General features: G+C 33.9%; 3 protein-coding genes across 4 annotated transcripts; all 3 read right to left on the bottom strand.

Annotated features, from left to right (window-relative positions):
* On the bottom strand, positions 1-1,668 carry LOC108330185 (fatty alcohol:caffeoyl-CoA acyltransferase). The gene has a single exon (XM_017564690.2). The coding sequence runs from the start codon at positions 1,540-1,542 to the stop codon at positions 160-162; it is 1,383 nt and encodes a 460-aa protein (XP_017420179.1). The 5' UTR covers positions 1,543-1,668; the 3' UTR covers positions 1-159.
* Positions 1,669-9,231: 7,563 nt separating this feature from the next.
* Positions 9,232-11,515, bottom strand: LOC108331100 (glucan endo-1,3-beta-glucosidase 8). Its single transcript, XM_017565722.2, has 2 exons — positions 11,052-11,515; positions 9,232-10,473 (listed from the first exon to the last, which is right to left on the bottom strand). The coding sequence occupies exons 1-2, from the start codon at positions 11,390-11,392 to the stop codon at positions 9,351-9,353; spliced, it is 1,464 nt and encodes a 487-aa protein (XP_017421211.1). The 5' UTR covers positions 11,393-11,515; the 3' UTR covers positions 9,232-9,350.
* A 1,910-nt stretch (positions 11,516-13,425) lies between these two features.
* On the bottom strand, positions 13,426-20,321 carry LOC108331816 (uncharacterized). Of its 2 annotated transcripts, none has more exons than XM_052876669.1 (3): positions 18,270-20,321; positions 17,907-18,099; positions 13,426-14,120 (listed from the first exon to the last, which is right to left on the bottom strand). In XM_052876669.1, the coding sequence occupies exons 1-3, from the start codon at positions 19,802-19,804 to the stop codon at positions 13,905-13,907; spliced, it is 1,944 nt and encodes a 647-aa protein (XP_052732629.1). In that variant the 5' UTR covers positions 19,805-20,321; the 3' UTR covers positions 13,426-13,904. The 2 variants fall into 2 exon arrangements, with proteins under 2 accessions (XP_052732629.1, XP_017422260.1); XM_017566771.2 differs by having other exon boundaries at positions 13,426-14,126; positions 18,270-20,317.
* Between the last annotated feature and the right edge of the window lie 3,786 nt (positions 20,322-24,107).

Raw genomic sequence — 24,107 nt, 5'->3', positions numbered from 1 at the left:
GTATAAGTTTGGTCTCTCAACCTGGTACATGGTAACAGTGGATGAAGTAGATGCAACATAAAATTATAAAAATGAATAAACATTGAGGTTTTATTTAGAGCATAATTAATGAAGTAAAGGCAGCATAAGGTACGATAAGTTGAATAAGGAAAAGGTTTGTCAAAAATCAGAATGGAGCAACAAAGCTTGTGTAAACTTTTGAGCAGCAGACTCAGGCAAGCATATGCACACGATCATAGAAGCATCACTGCAATCAGCTTCTCCTTCAGGAAGAAAGACACAAACTTGAGGTGTGGGAGTTAAATCTATAGGACCAGCATAGAGTGGCCTACCCCACCCAAAATCTGCACACTTGTATATTGAGAACCTTGTCCATTGAGTTATTGTTAGTTTCCCACCAAACTCAAGTTGTCTTGGCCTATCCACTTCGACATAATCCACTGTAGATCTCAAATACTCCTCGGACACACTCTGTCTGGCCTCTCGAACCAAAAGGGTTGTCTCGGGTAATTCTCCATGCACAAGCTCAGAGACAGTGCTTCTTGTGCATGCAACACACACCACATTTCCATAAAACCCTTCTTTCAGTGCTGGGTTTCTCAGCTTGTGCCGAGCATTCACCGAAAACGTTAACCTAAGCTGGTAATCTAGTGGCCTCACATCAAGAGCTTTCACCCATGATCTCCATATATGAGCTGCCATGGCATCAAAAGTGGTGCAACCTGCAGCGTCATATGGCTGAGCAAGAGCTTTCACGCGATTCTGGAACTCGCGCTTGATCCTGTAACACTTCTGAACCGGTTTGGTTTGCCACAGTGTCATTGTTAGGTTGGAGCCCTCTTCAATTCTCATAAACTCCAAGTGAGGAAATTTAACCACCGGTGGATCACGTGGCCGGAAAACTTCCCTGTCCCAACAAGGCACGGGGTCTATAACCGGCATCCCTGTTCTTGCAGTAGCAGCCCATGCACCCAGAAATTGCATGGCTCCCATTCCATCACAGATGCAATGGCAAAGCCTCAAACCAAGGCTAAAACCACCGCATCGGAAAAGGGTCACCTGAGCAATGACCAGTGGCATTTCCAGGACTTTGTATTGTTCTTCATTGGGAAACTTGAAGATCAAAGGCTCCCAAGCCGGGTTCGGAGCTGTGAGGTCTCCTAATTCAGTTAAGGCAACATCAGATCGTGCCTCAACAATGAGTGCTCCTTGCTCCGGTCCAAAAAACACTTCTAGTTTACCATTCTTCGTCTCTCTGAGCCTGCCTGATAAAGGGTAGTAAGGCACTAAAACATCAGCGAGAGCACATTGTAGTATTTTTGTGACAGGTTTTTGGGAAGAGGCAGTGCTGTGTAACTGATAAAAATACACTGTAGGTGTGAAAACACGAGCTCCAATCATGTCATCGAGATTGGAAAGGTATAAAGTGTCACCTGGTTTAACAGGAATAGGCCTTGACGGCATAACAGAAGACATTCTATCAATGGTTACAGGAATGGTGAAGTGATGAATATGGAGCTCTTGAACCCATGGAGAAGCCATGAGGAAATTCTCAGGTCATGTGAAATGTGGCTGCATTAATTTGTAGATATAATATTTGCAGAAGCATGAAAAGATGGGGTAGCTTCTCCGATAAACAAAGAAAGATGAAAAGAGACTTGAAGTGAATAAGACGGGTTCTTGAAGATTTGCAGGTGTGAAGTTGGTGACAGATAAATTATATGTTATTTCCCTCACCCATTTACCATCTTTGTATGACACACTTATTACTTCTACATCAATACATAATCCTTTATAATATTTTAGACTCATTATGCATGAACTTTCTTATCTTCGGGGACAACAATTTTCGCATTTCTTAAAACAACATAAATATATCAAATACAATAATGTTTATACTGATACTGACTTACCAAAAATTAGCACTCCCAGAGACAAATGTTCTTCCAAATATGAACAAAAATAAACCATACAGAAAATTAAAGATCATATCACCTCACTTGACTACCTTCATACTTGACAGCACAATTGAAATTCAGTTCATCTTAATTACAACAACTTTCTTTCTTTTTGCGTCATCAGTGGGTCACGTTCAGTTACATTCAAGTTGGATAGCATTTTAAAAGCTTATTTAGAACATGACATTGATATATATGGATCATCTTCAAAGTAACAGAAAGAATCACAAGGCCAGCCTGATGGAGTGGATAAAGTATTTGTTTCTTCTGTAATGTAGACTTTTTTGTCTTTTTATTATCATATATGAGTATACTTTTTTGTTCATTTGCCAATGCAAAATAAACATTTGTAGCTGCTTTTAGATAAGTTGAGTTTGAGCGAGTCTTTTTTCTAATTTTACTAAGTAATAGGATTACATGTTTTTCTTTCTAGTACTGAGGTCACTTTCGAATGCCAATCACTTTCTGTTACTGTGAAGATTTATCCTTCTTTACTCACGTCTAATCGTCAATGTCTTGAAATGATACATTTAACAGTGAATATGTGATTTTTTTTATTTAAAAAAGTCATTGCATACGTGACTTTTATCCTATATAAGTAAGGAATTGACACCTTTTTTTAATTCAAAATCTAGAAAGAAAAATTTTATAGTATTTTTTTAATATATAATAGTTAACTTTGTTATTTTTACCTAATATGTACTTATACTCTTATTTAAATTATTCCCATGGAAAACGTTTCTTATATGAAGACTGTGAATGACATGCAGGGTTTTAGCAAACAAGAAATTTGAGTGAAACCTAATGATGATTTCATAAATGACAATGGTTCCATATAAACATGGTTTGATTTTAGTTTAGATATAAAAGAAGAGAAAGTGCTTAGACTTTTGATATATTAAAGCATGAATAATTGATAAACCTTTACAGGTCTATAATAGAAGAAAGGATGAAATAAAAGATATATATAGTTCGTTATATCTGATATTATAGCTGGAATTCTTTTATATTTCTATCATAGGTTATATTGGTGACAGCAGCTAGCGGTCTGAAAATTGATTTTGTGTAAAGTGTAGGAAAGTGTTCCTTTTGGGTTGTATTGTTTCATACTTTAAGAGATAAAGAAGCATTTATATGGATATTTTGATGATTTATAGATGAAAAGAGGAACTACAGAAGCTTTTACCAAATACCTAGAAGATTCTCATAGCTCTAGACATTTGCTAAAATCACATATCCAAAAATGTAGCTTTCATTTATAAATAATTAAGGAAGTAAAAGAATTTTCAACAGGTCCAGCTGTGCCGGTTAAATAGTTACATAACATCTTTTATAATAATGACATGTCAACTGTACACAATAATTGAAGCAAGGAAGATTAACTTCAAAAGGATAGATTGTTAAACAGCTAAGATTAGGCCTTTAAACATACCTTATATATATATATATATATATATATATATATATATATATATATATATATATATATATATATATATATATATAAAAGAGGTGTTAAAATTATTATTGTTATTGTTTTATACAACTTTCTTAATAAAGCTGCTTTTAGGGTCTATGTAACTAGCCTAAGGGTTGAGTGTTATACAAAATAACTTTTCCTTGTAGACTACCCTTTCCCTTTTTTTATAAATACTTGCTGGTTTTATCATATCCAAATTCAAGTTGCATAAAAGTCATATCCCTTCACGATGTGTCATATATATTCTCAATCGTTCATTTTGTCTTCCCTTATCTTTTTTATTTGGTTAATCTCTTAGTATTGATTGAACTTGTTGTTATTTTTAACGAGCCCACTAGATATTGTTTGATTTTGTAATTATTTCAATCTAACCTCTTGAATATTCTTTCCACATATCACTCTTAACTTAATCAATATTCATTTTACAATAAACTTATTATATATTGACCACGTTTAGGTTGTTTTTCCATAATTTATTTATGACTTAATTAAGTATTTTTTGGCAAGTCATTCCTACTTAAATATTCTTTCAATAAGTTATTTTTAGCTTATTTAAGTGTTCTTTCACAAATAACTTCTAACTTAAACAAATAATTTTAAAAGTTTTTCTTTTAGAACAAGTTCTTTTTAGAGAAATTTTAGAAACGTTTTCTTTAAAGAATTTTCTTTTTCTAGAATGAGTTCTTTCCTTTTTTTTATTCTTCTTCCTCTCAAATATTACAATGAAAAATAGAGATGTAATAACGATTATACAACAACTATGAAAATGGTGAGATAGTATAATGAGAAAGGATATTTTAGTATTTTTGAGTTACTATTGCATGTACTTAGTAATGATGGAGTGCAAAGAAATGACCCAAATCAAATTATCCCTTCAATCTCAAAAGGAAGATTCTTCACCCTTAAACTTTTTTTTTCTCATTTTACTCTCTTAATAATAACAAACCGGATAATATAATCTTGGAGAACTTATCGAATCAAGAAATCCAATTAATTTTTTTGAAGATGTAGTTGCCGAATTTCACATAATCAAATATATTAGGATACTAGAATATAGAGAAATCATGGAAAAACATAATTTATAAGCATGAATATTTTAAGAAATAAAATAATTATTACATAAGAATATAAATATTAAATTTTATATTACTTTAATGAATTAAAATGGTTTTAATAAATATAAAGAAAATATATTATATTTTTCATTTAATTTGTTTGTGTGTTATTATTTATCATTAATCCTATTATTTTATATTATATAAATTTTTTTTACTTTTTATAAGCTTGTTTTTTTTAATAATAAACTGTAAGAACCTGAAAAATAATTAGAAAGTTAATGGAGTAATTAATTTAATGAAACCAGAACTTTGCATTTAAAAGTCCATTTTCAGACATCCTAGTTCATTAATCCAACTCCATTCTTTCTCTAAAAACTTAGTTCTTCCTTTTTCTTTGCCTTCTCTCTACAACCTCTGTCTTCTCTCTTCCATTCATCCTCTCTGAACCAGTAGACTTCTGTTTAGGTGGTGCCAAAACATCCGCAGCGTAGAGAGTTTCGAAATCACCTGATTTGTTTTGGGTTCTAAGCTGGTAAGTCCCTCCATGCAACTTCTTCTCTGTCCTTGAACTAGCACATGCAATCTCTGTAGTTGCATGAGACTTATGCTTTCATTTTCTTCAGTTTTTCCACTCCATTTTAGCTCTAAGAACTGTTTATGTCACCAATGTGGTGTCTTGTAGGGTTTGTTGAGTTCTCACAACTCAAGGTTCGGTTGAAGGGTTCTTATGAGCTGTTCAGTCAAGTTACTCTCAGGTAAAGGGAGCTAGGATATGTTTTTTTATTTGGTTGCATGATTTGTATGTTGCGTTTTGTATTGTTGTATTGTTTATGTTGTGTTTTGACTTTGAAAGATTTAGTTGCATGTGTTGAACCTTGGGACCGTGGAAACTAGAGTGTGATGTTTGTATATTGTTTGGACGTATTTAATTGCTGTAATAACTATGTTGAAGTGCTTGTGGTGAGATACCTGTTGTATCAGTGAATGAGTAGGAAATTTGGGTGTTCTATTAGGGTTTTGGGTCACTTGAGAGGAAGTGAGGTAGTGATTTTGGGAAGTAGGAGTTCTGGGCACATTTGGGCTGTTGGGACATCTTAGGCAAGTCATTTGTGACTTCTTAGGATCATAAAACTAGACTAGAACATGTTAAAAGTGGTACAATCGAAATTGGGTCCTCAAGTTATGGAAAATGATGTTTCAAAAGATAAAACTTGATCTTAATCACTTTAGATTAGTAATAAGGAGAGTTAGGATCATCTAGATAAGTTTAATTAAGTATAAAACATGAATTAGGAGTGTTAGAAGTTGGGGAAAATAACTAGAAATGGTAAAGGGTGTGTGAGTTGCATAATTCTGCAGAATTTGCGTTCTACAGATTATGCAGACTCGCTATGCGAGCTGTCTCGCATAGCGAGACCTTGTAGAGAGTGCTCACTGTTTGAGTCATTCGTTGTGCGAGTTGGTGCGTTGTGCGAATGACCGGAGGGTGCTGCTCTTTGTTTGTGGGTTTGTTTGGTGAATCCTGTCGCTATGCGACTAGTGGTGGTCTGGAACCACTACCCTTTTAATTCGAAGAGCGAGATGGGCGCAAAGCAAGAGGGTTTGGGGTGTGGTCTCTGTCTAGGCTCTCGCATAGCAACCTGGGTGAGCTATGCGAGAAGGTTGAAAGTCTGATGCATGCTGCGAGTTAATTCGCATGGCGATATAATGGGGTGCGCTGTGCGAGACCATCCTGTCTCGCCTTACGCATAGGGTGCGCTGTGCGAATCCTTTGAGTCCAGTCTTCTCTTTTGCTCTCTTTTCGGTTGAATCAAGTGTGTGAAATGTTTGGAATGCATAGTATGATGTGGTAATGTGATTATATTGCAAGTATGTGAGTGTATGAGACATGTTTGGTGATTGAAAGTATGTGGTTTTAAAAGTATGGTTGATGGACGTAATTCCCTAGATCTCTAAGGAGGTTACATGGTGGTGTCTTATGTTATTGGACGTAATTCCATGGATCTCAAAGGGAGGTTACATGGTGGTGCCCTATATTATTTGACGTAATTCTATGATCTTCAAGGAGAAGATTCATGGTGGTGCCCTTAGTGTTTAGAATGATTTGCATGGTAGCTCAGTCTTGGGAGTTATCCTGAAACTACAATGGTCAATCATTCTCAAGTAGAGAGGATTGAATCATGTCGTGAGTAGTAATAGGAGGTCCTAGTCTTGGGTGCTTCCAGTATGGACCAAGGTGAGTGATAATGGACTAACCTCGTAAGTGTGGTAGGGTGAAACCCATTGGCAATGGCTTTGCAAAGCAGTAGAGGCCACCACGAGTGCATGACCCGCCATAACTCGACAATCATTCTAAGTCCGGACGAGTCAAGTTTAAGTGCAACAAGTCATGTTTGTATAGCCTAGTATATCTGTCTTATTTGCATATTATGTGTGAATGTTATAACATGATTTTTATATCTAGCTCACCCTTGCTTCTGTGTTTGTGTTTTGCTTGGGTATGCTTTTCTTTTGCAATGATCATCCACTTGGATGTGAGCATAGGTGGATGAGATACCTCTTGAGCAGGCTTTGGAGGAAGATGATGCAGCTGCTTAGTTTAGTTAGGACTCTTATTTGTTCATCATCAGTTTGACATACTTTATTATGTTTAAGTTTTAAATTGACTCTATTTAGGATGACTATAAGCTTAACAACTTTATTTACAGTTTACTCTAACTATTCTCTTATATTAAAATGTGGACTTACTATATTATATGCTTCTATATAATATGAGATGTTACATTTATGGTATCAGAGCAGTTTCTGTCCTTAGAAAATCTTGTAGGGTATGTGTGTGCCTTGCTTATGCTTGTGTACTCTTAGTCATGTTTAAGTTGGTTGTCCTTGTTTATTTGAGTTGGACTGATGGTCTTTCCTCTTTGTGTGAACAAAAGATAGCACCTAGGCTTCCTCCTCCTCCTCCCCCTCAGGGCGAGCCATCTGAATCTAACCAAATGTTAGAGATTGTGCTTCAGGCGTTGCAACAACAGAATGTTGCATTGGTTCAGCAAAACACCATAGCCTTGCAGAATCTGGAAGTTGCAAGAGTGTCTGCTGAGAACGCTAGAGCGTCAGCTGATACCACTTAGAGACAATTCATGGATATGATCGCTGGTGGTAGGACTGTTGTAGGCGCGTCTTCATCTGTTGGTCCTAGAATGGAGCTTGGAAAGCTTTCTGCAACACCATCCAGCCAGGTTTGATGGGAAGTGTAGCCCGGATGAAGCTGACCGTTGGTTCCGGGACATAGAGAGAATTTACCATGCTAAGAGGTGTTCAGATGAGAACAAACTGACGTATACTGAATACCTGTTGACTGGAAAAGCAGGCTACTAGTGGAGCAACATGAAAATGAATCTGGATGGGAGTGAATGAAAATGATAATATAAAGTTGTTAAATTTGAAGTTCGAATTCCATAACATACATCACACTAGGACTCTATTAAAATAAATACACTCCATATATTTTATAGGGGTAAAATTGAAAGTAAACCAAAAGTTGAGATGCAGAAAAGAGAAACAATGAGGTGTAAGAAGAAGTCCTGATCTCAAATTCCCATTATCACAAGCTTCGGTCTTAAAATTCAGATTACTCATATTTTTCAACATATATTTGTAATATTAGAAGTTGTAATTTTTTAATTTTTTTCATCTATATAAATAGGTTGTCATGAAATTTAATGCTAACCATCCTATAGTTAATTCTTCGTGTCCTCTTAGCAAAATTCAATCACCCGATTTTAATTTCATCCCATTTATTTATTTATTTTGAATTAAAACTATAACAACATATTTCGAGATTTTATCGAATCACATTTACATTTTCTAGTTTGTTTTATTATTATAATGATATCTCTATTAAAAATGATAATGTAATATTTATAACACTATATATATATATATATATATATATATATATATATATATATATATATAAAGGTAAAAAGAAGTTACCATATAATATTTCTAAAACAATAGAAACTTTTGTAAAAAACAGAAAAAAGATTATGGGATAAAATACCATTGTGCCATTTTTATGTGAAATTATGAATTTAGCTGTGCATCAACGTTTGGTTTGGATATATTTTAATGACAAACTAAAAAAATATATAGATATAATTTTTTAAACTGACGTTAACTTTTTTTTTATATAAAATGATGATTTAAGATAACATTTAAATTGAAATTTGTCAAATGATATATATAATTCAAACGTTAGTCCAAAGTATTACTTAACAAATTAAAAACTTTTCTATTAAATTAAAAAGATTATATTTATTTATTTTTAAACTTTATCAAAATTTGAAATTGAGACAAATTTTAATTTTGTGTACAAGTTCAAAAACTAAAAACATATAAATTTTTCAGATAATATGAAATGTATTTTAAATGGTATATTCTGAAACAAGTTTTTTGAAAAGATTTTCTTTTCTAGAACGAACTCTTTCTTTTTCTTCTTTTTTTTCCCTTCTTCCTCTCAAAGACTAGAATGAAAAAATAGAGATGAAATGAAGATTACACAGAACAGCTATGACAATAGAGATAATGGTGATAAAAGATGTATCATGTATAAAACTTCTTTAAACCTTATATTTAAGGTGATAAAAAACAATTGGTTTCTCAAAATCTCACTTGGTTAATTCAAGAAAAGATTAGAAGTAACAAATACTAAAACTAAAAGCAAAAGGCAAGTGTCTAAAACTGAGCAGGATTCTTCAAATTTACAAAACGAATTTGACATGACATTCAACTCCTAAAACTCAGAAAAACCAAATCTCAGAAGAAAATTCAAAATACTCCGTTATCTTTTTGCTAAAACAAAATCATAACGAAAATATAAACCTCCAATGCTTTCTTTAGGATACATAAAAGTCCTTCATGCAGCAGCAGCAGCAAAGATGAACTGCTAGCTATCATCACGGGAAATTGGCAGCCACTCTGTGATGGATCCTTCTGTGTTATGGTAGCCAAACTAGAGAAATCACAGCTCCAACCCTGTTGGTTATTTACTTGATAATACATATTGAAAGCATAAGATGCATTCCCTTGGAGACTAAGATAATTACAAGAAGAGCCATAACCAAGGGAAGTACAATCAGAAAAGGTACAGGCATAGTCAATGCTACCAGCCAAACCATCAAAGTCAGTAACATCTGGATTCAAAATACACCACCTCTTTTGCAGGTACTTTATACCTTCCACAGGGATAAGACCTTTTTCCTTGTGCTGACCTGTTAAGTCTAATTCATACTTTGGCTTCCCATCAAACTCAAAAACCCCCCAATGCCTCTCAAAGTTCCCAGGAGCAACACTTTTGATGTTCTCATCAATGAGGCTGAACAGGTACAAGTCAATTGTTCCTTTCCTTTTAGGGGTACCCTTTCCACTCAGAGCATGTTTAAGCAAACCAAAGTTGAACCTCCTTGCACTCTTGGCATTAGCATTCTTATCACCATCTGTTGGCCACCCAATTTCCCCAATCAATACCTCCATGTCAGGATACCCTGCCTTGTCTAAAGCCCACAGAAGAGTATCAAGATTTGCATCAAACACATTGGTGTAAAGTGCCTTACCGTCCCTGAGAGGCTTGCTTTTTCCATCAAAAAATGCAAAATCCAAAGGGAAATTTTCGTTGAAATAAAGACTAAGGAAAGGGTAGATATTAACTGTAAAAGGTGCATTGTTTGCATACAAGAACTGGATTATCTCAATGGTGAGGTCTCTCATTTCAGGCCTGAAGTCACCAGCTGATGGAACTGGATTTGAATCAGGTGAATAGTAAATATCAGCATTGAATGGAACAGTGATTTTGACCTTTGAACTCAACCCGGCTTTATTAAGTGATGTCTGTATATTCTTCAGGGCTGGCAGCGTTTTCTTCGCAAAGGTACCATTATATGCTTTAAGGAAAGGCTCATTACCCACAGCAACATACCTGCATAGTTATCATACACAAACCAAGCACAAAGCAGAGTGAGGAATAGTTCAAAATGGCTGTAAACATCCAACAAAAGCTATCACACACGACCAACCAGACCATGAAACAATAACTGGAGTAGTTAACAACAAAATCAAACAAAAAGCATGTACAGTTTATACATTTTCACTTAGTGTCCCTTAGAAGAAGCATGCTGTCAAGTTTCAAACTCCCCATGCTTACTTTCACAAAGTTCAGAATACAAAAACTAAAACAAGACTATAGCAAGCAACACATTCTTTACAACACACTTTTTATTACTAGTTCAAATTTACCATATCCAATACCCATTAAACAAAATAATGAAATCTACAAAATTACGTTATCTTCAATAAATTACAACAACTAATAGAACGACTCAGTCGAGTAGAGTACAGTCTCCCACACGTTTAAATAACCGTGAAGTTATAAAAAAAAAGTTGCATACAAATTTTGTTAAAAAAGTTAACGAAGTAAATGAGTAGCATGAAAATGAAAGAGGAAAAGAATTTGATGAAGAAAAAGGAAAGATTAGTATGATCTCGAAAGTACTTAACTTGATTTTGACGCCACCATTGAAGAAGTAAGAGGTGACATTTTCATAGACCCAATGATCTGCGGCTTTAGGAGTGTTACTTATCTTTTCCAGCATGTTGTTGGGTATTGCGAGCATGACTTGGATATCGGTCCCCATAAGAGCTGCCATAATGAGTTCATCCGCATCAAAGAGCTTCAATTTGGTGAACCCATTTTCCTTGAGCATCTTCACCACCTTCTCGGGGGGAATTTGGTGCGTTGCCATGGTTCCCCAGTTCACGCCAACCCATGCAGACCCACCGGAAACCACGGTCAAGAAGACAAAAGAAAATGCCACTAGATCACCACAATTTCCAACCATTTCTCTGCACTTTTTCTGGATTTAGCAAAGTGGAAGAAAATGAGAGGGGGATGTGTGATTGTAGGAACCACAATTTCCATATATAACTCATTTTGTGCTGTGTTTCTTCATGCTTTTTTTCAATTCCATCTACCACCACAGTTCTTCCTTATTTTTTAGGTTGAGAAACTTAATTTATAAAATATTATGCTTCTACTACCATATCTATTTTTTTTCTTAATTAAATTTTAAGTACATTATATGAATTTAGATATTTTTAATACTGTTTAAATGGAACAGTTAAGTGTAATTTATTCTTTTTTTTAATACCAATTTTTGTAAAAAATATGTGAAAAGCATAAAAAAAATTCTTTTATAGAATTAAAGATAAATAATAATCAGTGAGACAAGAGTTAAAACGATAATTATTTAATGCTAAAGCTAACTTCAAAAAGAATTTAAAGTTTTTACTAACGCCAGCAGCATGGCAGTATTGTTGAGCTCTTATTATTTTATTATTATAATTTATTTTGTAATGATATGAAGAATGTATTCTGTAACTGTTTGTTCATGCAGTAATTCTTAAATTCTTTCTAATCTTGTCAACATAAGAAATTATGTTTTACAATTACTTCTTATATATATATTCTTTATAATTAATTTTATTCATGTAATAATGTTTAAAAAAATTACTCACCATATACTTTTAGTTATTGTAATAAAAAGTTACAAATATTATGAAAATTAATAAAATATTATTATTTTATCACATAATTTAATATATTTATTTTAGCAATTACTAAAATAAGTACTTTTTAGTTATATCTTTTACTATATTAGAAAAAAAGGACCTTACATCCATAATGCAGACCAAAACAATGTGCTAGTAATAATACTAAAGATAAAATAAAAAAGGAGTTTTATTAGTAAGGACAATTAAATGTCTTCCCATTAGCTTATTAAATTTCTTACACCAAAGACTATGTTAGATTGATAATTACCACCTGTTTGAGAAAAGAATAGAACAGGCATTTCAAAATATTTTTGCCTGTAGAGAGAAATTGTAGAGTTGTAGAAAGCAAAAGCCATCACTCAATCTCCCTCCATAGTAGTTAAAAAATTGGACTTTTACTTTCTGCACCCTCAATTTTCTGTTCACCGTCAAAGTTTTGAAATGATCATTTTATCCTTTAGAAAAATGTCTTCCAAATTACATATTCTAGAAATCTTCTAGAACAAGCTTTCAAGAATTTCTGAATAACATTTCCAAAACGAAATTTTCATAACAGAATTTCCAAAATAAAACTTCTGGAACAATTTTCAGAGCATATCAAATGTGTTTTGGAATAAATTTTTTAAAATGAAATTTTCGAAAAAAAAAATTGGAACTAAATAGTACTTTCTGTAATAATTTTTTCGAAATACCTCTACATGAAATATGTTTGAGAAAGAACTTTTTAAAGACTTTTTTTTTTTCTACTTTTTCTCTCTTCTTCCTCTGCAACATCCTCCATCTCTTCTTTATCAGCACAGGTGGTAGTAATAACAACAATGGCAATGTTGGTAGTGAAGAATGTTTGGATCTTTTTCTAGTATTATGGGAGTGGACGAAACAATGGCCAAACAAGTATTGATGTTGAACTATACGGCTAGCATAATAGATTTAGGCCGCTCCTACCATTTTATTAATCTATAAAATAATAAATTAGAATTTCTTAAGCATACAAATCTTGATTTTAACAAGTAAACACATCTTTTGAAATATAAAAACAAACTTCCGATTTATTTTTTTAAATAATAAATAAAGATCCTATATTCAGAGAAAATTTAATTTCAATATAATAAATTATTTTTTTTTATTAAAAATACAGCTTTTTAAATAGCAAAGCTAACCTTTTATTGTTTTGGATTACTCCATTCATGGAGGGTGCTAGAACACCTCTAAACCAACCTCAAGAATCATCCTCTCAAGGGCATTGCTAGTTTACATGATCACATTACTCCAAAAAATATTAACCATTCACAGAATATGTTACAGTTGTTTGTAGCATGTCTCCCACAAAATATTAATAGATTTGATAAACTACAAAGTAAATGAATTCCCAGATACAAGCATTGTAAAGAAACTATGGGAGAGCACCACCAAAAACTAACAGTTAATAATTTACAGATTGATCTTTTGAGAAAGGAAACAACACGAAGCCTCAATTCCAAAAATACAAAGCCTCATAAATTTAACACCAAAAGAACTTTCCATCCACATTTGCCAAGAGAGAAGTTATTATATACAGCACACCGGCTGCTTGAAGTGTTTGACTAACATAAATTCCTGTCAATGCTCTTCTGTGTATTTGAAGATAAAATCGGCAAACAAGTGAGTTGAAAGGCTTTCAGCATGTGCACCAAAGAGTCTTACCCCACATGACTTATCATGAATCAGAGAACTTCTCTGAAGATGGAAGTAGACCAGGAACTAATTTGTCCCTCAGAAGCACAAGAAAGATTCAAGAATACTGGTTTCATGTTTTTCCTGTTACCGGGGTGATGTAGAAGACACAACCGCAACTTGTATGAGGGGACGCCCTGGGAGTTTTGGTGACTCCAGACTTCCTTGAAGAAGAGATGCCCTTTCAGGATTTGAAAGCAATAGTTGCTGCATGTCCTTTGAAAGCACGTGGAAAACAGCCTGAAGGTCTATCTTTAGTTTTCGACAGGTTGCCATGGAATCAACACCACCCCTTCCAGATTGCTGCAGCTGATAAATTGAACTCGAGTTAAATATACACATTTGCAGCATAAATAATTCTATGATTAGGAGTGAAATGCCCTGTTGCATAACATGCTACCTTGCACATAGTATACATCAAAAGGGCCACTGAAGATTAATTGTAGTTTGTTTAGAAGTAAAAGTATGCTTTCGTGATGAAAACATTCGGAAAGTATTACACACGGTACAAAATTTGATCATTGCCTCTTTTAGGAATCAACACTATTTTCAGATAAAACAAAGAAAAGTAAACCTAAACTTAACTAATTTCACCAATTGATACAACAAAAGATACAAAAGGAGCACTCTCCTTCCCACTGGATTAATCCCGTTACAAAACTCAATTGTCCGTAAAAACTGCCCCCCTTTCCCCCTAAACTTCCTTTAAAAAGAGGTCCTAACTTCTAGTAAACACTAAGCTGTAAAAACTACCTTACAACTGTATTCTTAGTTATTGTTCTAAAACCTCCTCCTATAATAAACCTGCAATCCTGTCTTATTGTCAACATGCTATATTCGCTTCTTGTCAATCAATACTGCGCTCCTTGATCGTGTTGATCAAAAACTGGATGTAGTCTTGGTTATCAGATGAACTAGTATAAAAATACCTTATGTAAATCTCTCTCAACTCTTTTATTTTTATATTGCATGTTATATATATATATATATATATATATATATATATATATATATATGCAACTAACCTAAGGAGAGGTTTTGTGAAAAAAGCTTTTGACTATACATTTGTTAAACTTGAAGACGTTCTTCATCAAACACAATCTCTTAAAGAAGACTATTTGATAGATCATCCATCAAGTATAAACTTCTATTTTCGTTCACCAAACAAAGCTTTGCAAAAACTTTTTCAAAATTCTCAAAAAGAATTCAACCCTCTCTTCGTGCTTTAACCTATTTTCCTCATAGGTAAACCTTCAAAGTCTACAAATACTACTTTGTAATTCAAACAGAACAAACTCCTCTAAAAAATAGTAATCACCCATTTTCACATTCAAGTCCTGACATTGACCATGAGTTTGTTTTTTGTACCCATCTCCCAATCTCACCTTACAAGAATTTGTTGGACCAATCTTTAACCCCAAACTGTGTACCAAATCTGATGAAATAAAGTTGTGACTAGCACCAGTCAATTACATCAACACCTTTTAACCATGTATTTCACTGTTTGCGGATGAGTCATACCCCAGCTAAACAAGTCGATAACTCCAACCAGTGACAATGTATCTGTCTATGAGCCTCCTAAAAAGCATGCAATCATATCAATATGTGGAATATTTTACAGTGAAACTATTCTTAGTCAAGTATTCAACTCTCCAAGCTACAGCATATTTATCATTCTCAAACCAGCAAACTAAATAAATTTGCCAAGGGTACTAAACTTTTGCTTTTAGCCTAGCACATTATTAACCAGCTCTTTGTCTTTCCACTTCAATAAGTTCATGCCCATCATCTTAGAGCTTTAATACCTTTATAATAGTTTAATTAGTACATGCATGTGGAAGTATGCATCATATGTAGATTACTAATCATAACTGCTAAGGCTCATTTAAGCTTGAGCACAAATTTTTAGTTCAAATCAAACCTGGTTACGTGGTAGGTTCAACTCAACAAGCTTGAGCATGTTAGCATTCATCTGAGGTGGCTCTTTATGTTCCTACCTCTAATCAAGCCAAATTGACAGTAAAACTAGCCAAATTTGATTCTTAAATTTAAGGGGAACCTATCCTAAAAAGCTAAATGTTAAGGGAAAAAACAAACAATTAAAGACTCCAGTAATCGTCTTATTATACTCATATGGGAAAGTAGTCCAACTTCTTTGGTGCAGTTTTCCATGGGAACACATTATCATCAGATCTGAGAAATGACCATATTAAGCTCCAAACAGACGAATAGGATGGAGCAAATCATCTACTTATTACAATGGTTGCATAGATACCATAGTGTTACAATTTCCCAAAGTAGAAGGAACAATCAAGGGAAAATATGTAATGTCAACAGGGAAATTCAAGAGTATTTTCTTTTAACTTGCCTAAGTATCAATAGCCAAAGTTCTAGACAATATTTAGCTACTATAAGCTCCATCAAATGATTTTTTTCATAATAAGCGAAATTGTGTATCTCTTTTTGATTTCTACACATGTCACTAAATATGATCGTTTGAATTTTCATATCATAGTTTTATGATACTCAGAACTAATGAAAACCTTACATATAATTCAATTATAAACAATTGGATGAGAGGAAAGAAGACAGAGAAGAAAACACATGAATAATAACGGATTTTCTTCTGGTTGTTAGAAGAGAAAACATTCACTTGTAGAAACAAAAGTTCAAAATTTATATTTCATTTTCACAAATTTCTGTTAAAAAATGGACTTTAAGCCTAATTCAACCCCACAAAATCAACTTGTAAGGTGAGGTTTGCACCCACTTATATACTATGAATTGGCCTTATCTCTAGTCGATGTGGGACTCCAACACACCTCCCTCACTCCAAAGTATATACATCTCGAGCGTAGGACTAGACATTAATGAGTGGTCCAATAGCGGGTGGAACAATATTTCCAACAAATAACAAATATCGCTAAGATAAACTCTAATCATGGCTCTGATACCATGTTAAGAAATGGTATTTAAGCCTAACTCAACCCCACAAAACCGGCTTGTAAGGTGAGGTTTACACCTACTTATATACTATGAATTGGCCTTATCTCTAGTCGATATGAGACTTCCAACAATTTCAAAGTATCATCACTTTTACTTCCTCTAAACCAAACAAAGAGGAAATTAATGGTAAGTTTAGTTAAAAAAATCTAGGTAGAAAGGAGAAGATTTCAATGTCAAGAAATGAGGGATATTAAAAACCTAAGTCTATATAAAATATTGCTCTTGGAAAATTCATAATTCATATAATGTCTAAAGGTTACAAACAAAAATATTACAGAAATCAACCCAAACAGATCCTTGGAATACTAAGAAACCTGCATATTCACACAAGCAAATACCAATAAAAAATTAAATTCTCTGCTCTTAGTGGTAGATCAATATTTGATGACATCATGAAATCTAAATAAAAACAAAAAGGGGAGAGCAGCAGAGATAACATAGCTATCATGTCCTTCTATCTGAATTTGAATATCAGTTTTACACTATTAGTTACAGTAGTGGCAGGGAAGTGAAGTGAGTGAGACGCATTAAGGCAGAAATGCAGTGGAGTGGAATATATGAGTGTGCTTTAAGGAGAGAGAAAAAACAACAGAAAATAAGAGGTAGCAAGGCAAGCAAAGAGAGATAAGGATTATATACTGGGTGCGGTAACCGAATAAGGAGAGGGGTAGTTGGTATTAATATGGGCTAGGGTGAGTGAAAAAGCTGGTTCTTCCTAAGGCAAGGGGTTCTCTAGATGTTTTTCTTATTTTCTTGGATAGCATTTTGTACCACTAAGGGGTTCTCTAGTTCTTTTTATTATTTCTTCAATTGCAGTATTGTAACAGAGATTTACACCTTTGATACGCTTCTAATTCAGTAGATAGCATGGACATTACTCGAGTTTAATTTAACATTCCTCCCCGATAAAATAATATTCATTACTCAAAATATACGATGATAGGCAAATGCAAATAATGAAATTGAAAACAATAACAAATCAAACATACACGGAAATAGCAAGTTTTATTCTTGTTGGACAAAGTAAAGGTTTGGTCAATCAACAGTATACATTTATTTGAGGTTCCAAAGAAAGCACATTACCTGTATTTCTCTGAGGAGAAGTCTCTCTATAACATTGAATGAATCCACAATTTCCAATTCAGACAGTCTAGAAATAAGCTGTTGGATATCAGATTTCATTCTGGCTTGCCTCCATAATCTACCTTGCTCCTGTTCAGCAATAGCACGCCTCCTCTTAAACCATGGCATAAAGTTGGGTCCATGTAGGAATCGCCTAATGAGAGTATTCAAGCAAATCATGAGAAGATTATAAAATTTAATAAGAACTGCAAATTCAGCGTAAGGTCATAAATTCATAATGTAGAATACTATATATTATGGAATGGAGAGGTTTGAAGCAAACGCTAGTACATGATTGATAAATAGTGCAAAAATGAGCATTACCTGTACAAGTCAAGCCAATTAGATCTCATTCGCTTTAATATAAACTTCCCTGGACCTCTTGCTGATAAACTTGCAAGAAATTCATCAGCATTGAATGGAGGTAGAGAAGGAGGGTCTATATAAGGAGAAAATCCTTCTGATGGTATTGATGTCCTAAAATATGGGCTAAAAGGAGCCAAAAAGTTAGTAGTGAGCTCCAAGAAGTGTCTCCGTAGTATCTCATTGTTCACAACAGACATTGACTCCTCAACTCTAGGTGACAACCCAGCATCTATAAGCCTATTCAGGATAGAAGTATCTGGCTTCGTTGTGGCAGAATAGGTACTCCAAATGGCCTCCTTATGTTCTGTCATGAGACAAAGAGGACCATCTCTCCGCAATCTAACTGCACTCAATAAATTCGAAGGAGAGAACTTATTTAAGGAAAGTTGTTGAATCCCAAGACCTTCTGGTCTGCCAGAAATTCTACCAGTGGACCTACTCGTAAGAGTAAGCCTGTTTGAATTAGGAGGAGGACTTCCAACTGAGACAATGTGCGGGATGTTACGCAGAGCTTTGAGGAAGAAAAGGTTTGTCACCCCTAAAATCATTGGTGGGAAAGCTTCACCTTCTTGGATTGAGTTTAAGCGTGCAAAGACCGGATCATGAATGGTAAAGTAAGGCCGGAAATCAACACTGCAAAGTAATGGAGCAACCAAACTCACAAGACTAGCTACGGCCTCACAACACTGGGGAGGTGTGGGAGCAATGATGAGAATAGGTTCACCAATGAGTAACAACTCCCACAACAGCCAAAGCTGCAATAAAATCCCTCGGAACGAACCAAAAAGATCTGAATCATGAAAAAGACCTTGTGGGACAGGCTGGTTATTTGGAACAAAGGGTGTCATAGAAGAAGCACCCTCTTCAAAAAAAACTTCACCTTCCAAAGGCAAACTGTGAGCAGGTGGCAAATTCACTTTAAGTGTTGCATTTCCGATAGGAAGATCCATCACCTTACCAGGAACAGGAGCAGGCCATTTAGAAACATAAGCAGCAATATGCTCCAAAGCTTTCTTGCCAATGTCAAAAAACAAAGGGCCCACAATTTGCAACAAAGGTCTAAACACACTTGAATAAGGATTATAAGACAAAATAACAACAGACTTCTGCTCCCCGCCTCGCTTTAATCGCTCATCCTGTCTCTGCCTATTGAACACATAACCATACAAGAATTTGGAAGCATTGCTACTATCAGCAACACTCTTTTCATCTAATGACTTCGTAAGAAACCGGCGAATTCGGAAAAAGAAGATACAATCGTGAATGCTAGATCGGTTCTGGTGCTGTGAAACGGAATCAGGAAAGGAACTATAAGCAATTTCAAGCTCCTCATCGTGTGAAAGACAACCCTGTGGATAACACTCTTCCACAAGCTGGCCTTGTTCAAGATCAAACCTTATAACACAAAAGGCAACAACCCATCGTTGCAATGATTCTGAATCAACACTCGGGCTCACTTCTGTTCTCACTGAAAACGAAGGAGACCTACTCATATCTTCCAAAATATACACAAAAATTGTACACACCAACCTCAGTTTCCCGCTACAAAACCAGCATTATCACATTCATTGGTCAACGGGGCTTAATGTCTAAGGGAAACCCAAATGAAAAGGTGGAAATCTGAGAATTGGGTTTTATTCTCTAACGCCAAAAGCGCAAGAATTATGATGCTACACCAAAAACAACCTTGCTTAACTACTTGTTCGTGTTACTCTGGGTAGCAGATTAGGAACCGAAAAGGGCTTCCACAAGATCCAGGATTTAGAAAACGAAACGAAAATGAAATTAATTGATTGATTGATGAAGATCTGGAAAATGGGTACCTGAAAATGTAAAGGGGTGGCTCAAATCCAAATTGAGAAATTGTATGACAGGTGTAGGTAACGAGAAGGGTATTGGAAATGGATGAAGAAGGGTAATATCACACACTTTGGGAATTTTAGAGAAATAGAATTAGTGCGATATTTTGGGAATTTAAGAGAAATAGAATTAGTTAGATTTGCAATCTGATTCAAACTTTCAATTCCAAATCCAACCTGCCTTTTGTTGGAAAAACAAGTAGCTAAAATTTTGTAAACACTTTTTTCCTTACGAGAAGAAATTTAAAATCTAATCATATACTAAGTTTTCAGTCAACAATTTTTTTATAAAATTAATTTGTATTAAACGTGTTCTGAATTGTAATTATAAAAATTTATATTGATTTTAAAATATTAGTTACATTACGCTATATAAGGTGAAAAATAGGTTCTTCAGAATAAAAATAATATTTTTAATTTTTTATAACATACAAAGCTTTTCACCTTACATCATAAATAAAATTGATGATAATATAATTCATAAAAACAAGTAGTAATAAATACAAAATGCTAAGAAACATTAGAAGGACAGGAAGAATCTTAAGTGAAAAGAAAGAAAAATAGAAAATTGAACACATACATGATAAGATAAGTCATTTTGTTGATAGTTATTACATTTACATGATGATGTTTTCCTACCGCAAGTGTTTTACAAATATGTATTCTTATTTTACAAGATGTTGGCCATGATCATTATATTTAAAATCCTAAAATAAGAATTAACATTTCCAACATTAAAACTTCTATAATTCCCCAGATTGTGTTGAAGTTGTGTAACTACAACCAAGGTGTGTCACTTTCTCCTTTTACTCAACAATGTGATTATAATTATTTTTCGATCCTTTTTACAATGATAGCATATATGATGTTCTACATGCATTTATAGCGTTATTATTTATTGATTTTACTTTCTATTTGTCTTATTTATATTTTTCATTTTCTATCATTAAATAAATTTAGTTCATTAGTAATAATTGCACTGTAATTTTTTTATGGATATAATTTTTTTTAATGATTTTAGTTGTATTGGATTCTGTGTTTCCAAGACTTTAAAATAGACAAATGGATCATTAATTTTTAACTCTTGTGTTATTTTTTACTATTTTTAAAAGCTATGATAGATTAAGTATAAATGGAACTTGCATGATTTACACGTTTTAATTGGACTTGCAGACTTAATTAAGTCTATTATTCTTTTGTAAGATTATGGTTAAGGTTTATAACCTATTTAAAGGGTTTATTCTACTCAACACAAGACATGGATATCAATAGAATAATTTTTAGGGTTATAGTTTTTCTCTTTTTATTAGTTGTCTTTTCATATTTCTTCTATATAATAATGTTGTATGATTTTTTTTACAACAGAGAACTAAAATCAATTCATAGATTTAACATCATGCAACAGGAATTAAGTTTTACATCAATCATTCATCAATTTGAATTTGTTCTTTTCTAATTTCAATTTTATTGGTTGTTACATCAAATTGTGTTTCTGAAATTAGGATTTAGATTAGAAATCAATTGAACATTAATTTGATAATTAAATATGAATTTAATTGATTGATATTGAGATTATTCCTATAAATCATTTTAATTCATTGATTGAATTAATTATTTGTTCAACTTGAATCTAACTTTTAGATAAATATGATTTTTGGATCGTTTAGATATTTGAATACGTGGATTGTGTGTCTTGATTATTATTGATATTGATTTTTTTATATTCTTTTATTTTCTTAGTTACGTTTAGCTTTTAATTCTCGAACAAGAGATAGAATATAATTCAATATATTTTCTTAGATAATCAATCTAAATTGTGATTTATATTACATAATTACATAATTTAGAGAACTTTGGTACTAAGACTTGTTTTGAGAAGGTAAGTCTCTCTCAAATTTGATTCAAGATTGATCTCTTGAATTTTCTTGCTTTTGAGTTTTTCTTTTATTTTATTTAAGATATATGTAATCTTACACTTCTCATTGAGTTAATATAATCCTAAGCACATTTTAGCCTAATAAATACTTATAAAAGATTGATTCACAAGAATATATAAGTATGTAACAAAATTTATTCTCTCATTAGTAAACTTGTGATCGTTGAACGCATTAAGAAATTTGTACTTTTTGCTTCAAAGTTTTTCTAACAAAAACATTAATTTTGTGTTTGTATTTGCAAGTTCATTGTTTCCACATTAGTAAACAAACGGATTTGCAATTAATTGTTGCGTTTGTTTCAATTTATTTGCGCTTATTTGCAAGAGAGCGGATTATTCCTTCCACACATTTTGGAGGAGATATGGCATGATATACTATGCATGTTCATAAGAAAGACCAATAACTTTACTCTTTATTTTAAATTACACTACAATTATTACGTACGTGAAAGATGCAAAGTCGTGAGAATAGTGAAGAATCGATTACGGTGCATGTGGTTCTAGTCATGAAATAACATGGAATCGATGCCATGATGTTATAAATGCAAGTCATGATGTTATAAATGCAAGTAGAATCGATTTTGTTCGTTCATAAGGTATGAAATAATTAATTATGTTCGTTTATTGGTATGACAAAATCGATTAGGGTTGAGAATCAGTTTTGTGTATTTAATGAAATAACCATGAGACTAGAATCAATTTCATGGTCTCAGAACATGCACCAAAATCAATTTTGTTCTTTCACATAGGAATCATGGAATCTATTATGTTTGCGAGAGAATCGATTTTGTGTATTTGATTAAATGACCATTAAAACCGAATTGAAATTGAGTTTGTCAAACTAATGAGCTTATTGTATTAGAAAGTGGGTTTTTAAGCCTAACTCAACCCCACAAAATTGGCTTGTAAGGTGAGGTTTGCACCTCACTTATATATTATAATTTGGCCTTATCTCTAGTCGATGTGGGACTTCCAACACACCCCTTCACGCCGAGGTATAGACATCTCGTGCATGATAGTAGAAATTGGGTGGTCCGATAACGGCCCGATAGCGGGTGGAATAGAAGAATAGAATGCCCACTTAGAACTCGCTATGATAGACTCTATGGCTCTGATACCATATTAGAAAGTGGTTTTAAGCCTAACTCAACCCCACAAAACTGGCTTGTAAGGTGAGGTTTGCACCTCATTTATATATTATAATTTGCCTTATCTCTAGTCATTGTGGGACTTCCAACACACCCCCTTCACGCCGAGGTATAGACATCTCGTGCGTGATAGTAGAAATTGGGTGGTCCAATAACGGCCCGATTGCGGGTGGAATAGAAGAATAGAATGCCCACATAGAACTTGCTAGGATAGGCTCTAACCTGGCTCTGATACCATATTAGAAAGTGGGTTTAAGCCTAACTCAACCCCATAAAATCAGCTTGTAAGGTGAGGTTTACACCTCACTTATATATTATATTTTAGCCTTATCTCTAGTCGATGTGGGACTTCTAACACCCCCCCTTCACGCCGAGGTATAGACATCTCGTACGTGATAGTAGAAATTGGTTGGTCCGATAACGGCTCGATAGCGGGTGGAATAGAAGAATAGAATGCCCACTTAGAACTCGCTAGGATATGCTCTAACCTGGCTCTGATACCATATTAGAAAGTGGGTTTAAGCCTAACTCAACCCCACAAAACCGGCTTGCAAGGTGAGGTTTGCACCTCACTTATATATTATATTTTGGCCTTATCTCTAGTCGGTGTGGGACTTCCAACACACCCCCTTCACGCTGAGGTATAGACATCTCGTGCGTGATAGTAGAAATTGGATGGTCCGATAACGGCCCGATAACGGGTGGAATAAAAGAATAGAATGCCCTTCACGCTGAGGTATAGACATCTCGTGTGTGATAGTAGAAATTGGACGGTCCGATAACGCCCCGATAACGGGTGGGATAAAAGAATATAATGCCCACTTAGAACTCGCTAGGATAGGCTCTGACCTGG

Source organism: Vigna angularis, chromosome 4 (genome assembly GCF_016808095.1).
Source record: "Vigna angularis cultivar LongXiaoDou No.4 chromosome 4, ASM1680809v1, whole genome shotgun sequence".
Lineage (NCBI taxonomy): Eukaryota > Viridiplantae > Streptophyta > Magnoliopsida > Fabales > Fabaceae > Vigna > Vigna angularis.
This window is presented reverse-complemented; position numbering and strand designations above follow the sequence as displayed.

Excerpts from the sequence above, each read along its gene's own strand:
- LOC108331816 (XM_017566771.2), bottom strand. The coding sequence starts at position 19,804 with ATGAGTAGGTCTCCTTCGTTTTCAGTGAGAACAGAAGTGAGCCCGAGT. Across the intron at positions 18,100-18,269 it reads AATTGGCTTGACTTGTACAG|GCGATTCCTACATGGACCCA; the intron begins GTAATGCTCATT and ends TACTCTCATTAG. Across the intron at positions 14,127-17,906 it reads TTCTCCTCAGAGAAATACAG|CTGCAGCAATCTGGAAGGGG; the intron begins GTAATGTGCTTT and ends TCAATTTATCAG.
- LOC108330185 (XM_017564690.2), bottom strand. The coding sequence starts at position 1,542 with ATGGCTTCTCCATGGGTTCAAGAGCTCCATATTCATCACTTCACCATT.
- LOC108331100 (XM_017565722.2), bottom strand. The coding sequence starts at position 11,392 with ATGGTTGGAAATTGTGGTGATCTAGTGGCATTTTCTTTTGTCTTCTTG. Across the intron at positions 10,474-11,051 it reads AATGGTGGCGTCAAAATCAA|GTATGTTGCTGTGGGTAATG; the intron begins GTTAAGTACTTT and ends ATAACTATGCAG.